The sequence below is a fragment of the Triticum aestivum genome, chromosome 2B (assembly GCF_018294505.1).
Source record: "Triticum aestivum cultivar Chinese Spring chromosome 2B, IWGSC CS RefSeq v2.1, whole genome shotgun sequence".
Lineage (NCBI taxonomy): Eukaryota > Viridiplantae > Streptophyta > Magnoliopsida > Poales > Poaceae > Triticum > Triticum aestivum.
The window spans coordinates 734904654-734909630 of NC_057798.1; the positions used below are offsets into that span (position 1 = coordinate 734904654).

General features: G+C 50.6%; 2 protein-coding genes across 3 annotated transcripts in view; one reads left to right on the top strand and one right to left on the bottom strand.

Moving 5' to 3' along the window:
* The first annotated feature begins 1444 nt into the window (after window positions 1-1444).
* On the top strand, window positions 1445-2459 carry LOC123047032 (ethylene-responsive transcription factor ERF003). Its single transcript, XM_044470513.1, has 2 exons — window positions 1445-1754; window positions 1894-2459. The coding sequence occupies exons 1-2, from the start codon at window positions 1675-1677 to the stop codon at window positions 2279-2281; spliced, it is 468 nt and encodes a 155-aa protein (XP_044326448.1). The 5' UTR covers window positions 1445-1674; the 3' UTR covers window positions 2282-2459.
* A 722-nt stretch (window positions 2460-3181) lies between these two features.
* LOC123047030 (uncharacterized) overlaps window positions 3182-4977 on the bottom strand; it is a 6796-nt gene continuing 5000 nt past the window's right edge. The window contains exons 10-11 of one of the 2 annotated variants that reach the window (XM_044470511.1): window positions 3959-4118; window positions 3182-3817 (exon numbers count right to left, since the gene is read on the bottom strand). In XM_044470511.1, the coding sequence (XP_044326446.1) occupies window positions 3520-3817; window positions 3959-4118 (458 nt within the window). In that variant the 3' untranslated portion in view covers window positions 3182-3519. The remainder of the gene's footprint in view (window positions 3818-3958; window positions 4119-4977) is intronic. The other variant, XM_044470512.1, reaches the window with a different exon arrangement.

Below are 4977 nucleotides of genomic sequence, written 5' to 3' on the forward strand. Positions count from 1 at the left end.
ACCCGCGCCGCCGCTTGTAAGGATTCAACTGATGACTCTACGAGGAAATGATGGGGCATCTTGTGGGCTTGCCGGATTGGGCCTAAGCCTGGTCATGTGTTGGGTCGGGTTGGGTTTTGGAACGGGCTTGAAAATGCTTGATCATGGCCCGAAGCCTGAATGTCTCTATTTTCTCAAGCGTAGGTATGGCTCATACACAAGCCGAAAAGCTCGGCTCGAACGCAGTTTTTCAGTACGTGCACATGGAAGCCCAAACACCTGACCTGAAAAGCATAAAAGAGAAGCCCAAAGCCGGCCCAAATTTTGTTTCAGGCTACAAAGTGAAGCATGAGCCCGGCCCGAGAGGTAAGCCTGACCCGTCCTATTTTTTTAGCTGGGTAGTCGGGTCGGGCTGTCCATGATCAGGTTTCATTGAGCTTTGTTGCCCTAGCTAATGTTTTTTAGGCTAAAGTAATGGGTTGCGCTGGCAAAATCTCAGGGTGGTCCATGACCACCCTGGCCACCCTCTGGCTTCGCCAATGCGTCTTGTCATACGCTGCACCCGGTGCGAATCCATCCTCAATTAGTGTTTACGTGCATTTTGCTGCACCGATCTAATCTGATCAATGCGACAATATCAATGATGCCGATCGTATATATTTTCTTCGGCGCTTGGAGATACGGGGGGAGTTGCCGCAAAAAAAAGGAGGAGAGGCACCACCAATCTAGAAATAAATCACTCTATTTGAAATCCGAGTGATTTGTAGGAAATTTCAACTGAGTGATATAGTTTAGCAAATCTTAAATATCGCACGTCAAAAAAAAAATTCCTCTTTTGGCTGAAATATATGGATGACTCTTGTGGCCGACAAAGGCCCTTTGTCCGTGCTCCAAGCATGGCGCACCGTCCGACCATCGGCTCTAAACCTAGCTAACTCCCAGGTACCCCTACGCGATAGTGAAACATAATTGGCAGTCGGGTACTCGGGTGTGCAAACTTGCAAAGGACTCGTTCCCGTTCCCAGTCCACACCACATCAAGTAACTGCCCTACGGTGTGGTGGGCCTCTGCACCCTCGCCGACACCTCAAAACATCACTGCTGTACAACTCAAAAAAAAAAACCATCTCCGCTGTACAGGCCCAGAGCTCGACCAGACGGCCAGATGTTCCAAACCCAACAGCGGCAGTGGCCACAGAAACTGCCATGCGACCTTAACTACGTCCATGCACCAAGGTCGCACCGTACGTAGGCCCCACCGCGCCGTGGTACTGCTGTGTGTTGACCTTGCTGTACGTACGTACGTACGTAGCGTACCTGTATCCATCCATCTATCTATCTGCAGGACGTACGCTGCACTAATGCGGCGGCGTATCCGTCCACAGGCTGTGGTCAGCGCCCTGCGTTAATGAACCATCATCAATCTGCACTAGTATTACATTTGGCCTCACTGAGACACCGATCGATCCAGTCCGATCAATGTCACGATATCGCATGTTGATTATCGTATATCCCGAGAAAGATCGCGCCTGAGCCTGACTGAGCATCCGTCCATCTCTTGCCGCCCGCGTCTTCCCCCCTGACCCTGACCCCGACCCCGAGCGGCGATATATAAGCCGGTGTGCGGGCGCGGCACCTGACGTACCTGCCATCAGGCGAGAGAGTGGCCAGTGCACCGCGCGATCGATCGACCGGGATGCCGAAGCTGCAGCGGTACAGGGGCGTCAGGCAGAGGCACTGGGGCTCCTGGGTCTCCGAGATCCGCCACCCGCTCATGTACGTCCATAAACTGTACTATATTCCTGTGCGATTCCACCTCTGTCGGTGCAGTTTTCTTTGAGTGGCAGGTGCTCGCCACGTACGATCGACATGTTCTGATGTGTGTTTGCGTTTTGGGCTGCGGTGGTGGGTGCAGGAAGACGAGGATCTGGCTGGGCACGTACGAGACGGCGGAGGACGCGGCGCGGGCGTACGACGAGGCGGCGAGGCTCATGAGCGGGCCCGCGGCGCGCACCAACTTCCCCTCCACAAACGGTGTCGCCGCCGCCGGCGGATGCCTCTCAGCGACCCTGCGCGCCAAGCTGGAGAAATGCTGCATGTCGACGCCGGCGCCGGTGCAAAACGTCGAGGCGGCCAAGGCGGCGAGGACCGGAGGCGGCGCCGCTCGCCGAAACAGGGTCGAGGACGTCGTCAAGCGCGTGGACGAGGAGGAGGAGTGCATCGAGGAGATGATCAGGGAGCTCACCCACTACGGCTCCGTGGAGATCGTCGCCCCCTCCGCCTGCTCCAGCTCCGTCGTCTAGCTCTAGCCCGCCGACCACCGTCCAGCCAGACCGGCCGCTCCCCTAGCTAGCCAGCCAGTCCATCTCCATGTCCATGTCCATCAGAACATCCCCTTCGTCCCTCCCGACTTGTTTTTGTTAGGTAAAGAAAAATAACATGTAGCAGTAAACCAGTACTAATATACACCCCATATCCATCCATTAGCCGCCATGGATCAGCATCGGCACATATCATGTACACTCCATTAGCCGGAGAAAACGGAGGAGCATCATCGCATCGGGCAATGGCCTTGTCGTCGTCGTCGGCAGCATTGCAATAACCGGCCGGGGACCCTTTCCCTAGGATCGTGCTGTGCTGCGTCTGTCTGCAACGGGAAGGGGACCGGGGATCTTTCAGGATAAGGGGGCTCGATTTGGGTCATGATGTGAAAACTGTGTCCTGCTCTGTCGCGTAGCAGCGTGCAACTGGCCGTCGGGGAGCCTCCTCTCTTTTCTCTTGTTATACTATAATCTTTGCTCTGGAAACTGCGCGAGATATTCCCGGTACGAGCAGCACAGTGCAGATCTTTTCTCAGTGGACTGATGTGACGCTTGCATGGCCGATAAATCGGATGCATCTCCATGTTACGGTCGATCGAACTGTCCTCGCCATTCCATCTTGAGCAGTCAAGATGGACAGATAGATTGCAGGGCGTCATGGACGGAATTCTCCGTGGCTAAGCAAAATCAGGGCCAGGGGAGAAGAACAAGGGGAGTTTGACCCATACGAGTCGCCCGCTACGGAACAAACCGGCCGCGTGGATGCGACGGCAGCTTGAACATGGCATCCGTCAGCCATTAGAGTTGATAGATGGATAGATAGATACAGGACCAGCATAGAATGCCAAAACAGAACAGATATGCGATGGCTGGTGGCAATGCTTTTGTGGCAAATGCAAGCATAACATGCACTGTCAATCATCAAATAGTAGTAGTGATGAAGAAGTTGTTCTACCGTCTTTCACAAACTACCTAAATAACAATAATGATAATACAGATCACATCTAGATGAGACTGGATGAGAGCAGCTACTGAACCTAGTAATCACATCTAGCCTACAGTGATACAACATTGATACGGGCGTGGGTACATGATGCGTTACTTACCTGAGATATCCCATCAAATGAATACTAGCTCTAGTTAAACCGCCCCTTCTTGGGGCCCGTTAATATTAGTACACTGCGACCTGGTATAACAAATGCTTGCTCCTACGCTCCTCTTCATGATGCCCTCCGAGCAGCCCTTTTCCGGCCACGTCTGACGTAAGTTGGCTTAGGGTCTTCCTTTACTGGTTCAACTGAATCCTTCCCAGCGCCGTTTTCGACAGACTTACCATCCGCCTGTTTCTCTGAAACCGTTCTCGCGCCATTATCGACGGAGTTATCAGCTGAAGCATCAGCTGCAGAGTTGATCAACTCATTATTGTTGGGAGGCACAGCACTGCTCGAGTTAGTGCAGCTGGGATTATCATTGCCCGAGGATTCTATCCCTGAGTTGCCGTCTGACCGATCCAAAAGACTGCGGCACAAAGACACAATTAATGCCACACATCTAACTGCACATTACTCTACAAATAGTACTCCCTCCATCCCAAAATAACTGACTCAACTTTGTGAGTTTGTGGACGGAATATAAAATGGTTTGCACATATCACATTACCCGTTGGCGGAGATTTTCTTGGTAGGCGCATTTAAACTCGTGTGGACCTTTTTCTTTAGGGAACGCAAACTCATCCGGATCTGGGGGGCTGCATCCTTTGCTCTTGATTCTGGAACAGTTCCATAATCAGCAAAGCCATCATAAGCGTGAACAGTAGCAGCTATCAATTTACAACAATAGAAATAAATCACAAACACAGAAATCAAGTTAGGCAAGGGACGATACTGTATGGAAAAGGTTTCTGCTTTAGCTCTACTCCAGCTATTTCAGACAAGATTATTCAACTAACATTCTAACAAAAATAAGCCCTGCCGGACATGGTTGATCTGTTGAGGGGATGCTTAACAAAATTCTTCATGCTCAAAGTAAGTTTACCATATATGGCCCGAAAGGACAACCCAAGCCATTAATAATGAGACGGTAGTTTTGGAAAAATTGTTAACCATGGATAACATCGCAAGTTACAACAGTGTTGCTGCTTCATGAGGTAGGCCGGCGCCTAGAGCTCTTTACGTGCATGGACTACTTCTGTAGGTCGTAAACTATGTAAGCGCCTTAAATATAGTTGTTTCAATTGGAGGTTGGATTCTCAATTGGAGGTCATTTCTTGCATTAGAGATGCCCTTCATGATTTCTACCAATTATTCACAAGTTCCAGCACACCTCAAGCTCCAGAAGAGCCTAACCAACGAATCAGTTTGCAACCAATTCAAAAGTTTAAATCAGCTAGAAGGCTGGAAACGATCTTATTTTAACAAAAACTATCCAAACCACCAGTTAGAACAGTTCATTTTCAGTCAATTTAATCAGCCATAACTGCATCCAATCTTAATAAATTTAGGTCACAGGAATCGGCTACTGCTGGTTGGTTAAAGTAACCGACTTCACTATGCCTGACAAGCAAATGCCAATGCTTGAAATAAAAAGACACATGTTTGTCTACATAAGTCGGTGCCCTTTTGGGTCCGCCCACTCGCCGAGGCCTTGCAGAGCTTCTCACGGGACCCAACAAATGGATG

What these genes read in the sequence shown, in the direction of transcription:
- LOC123047032 (XM_044470513.1), top strand. Translation starts at nt 1,675, where the DNA reads ATGCCGAAGCTGCAGCGGTACAGGGGCGTCAGGCAGAGGCACTGGGGC. An exon ending in GAGATCCGCCACCCGCTCAT is followed by an intron (nt 1,755 to 1,893) that starts GTACGTCCATAA and finishes TGGTGGGTGCAG; the next exon opens with GAAGACGAGGATCTGGCTGG.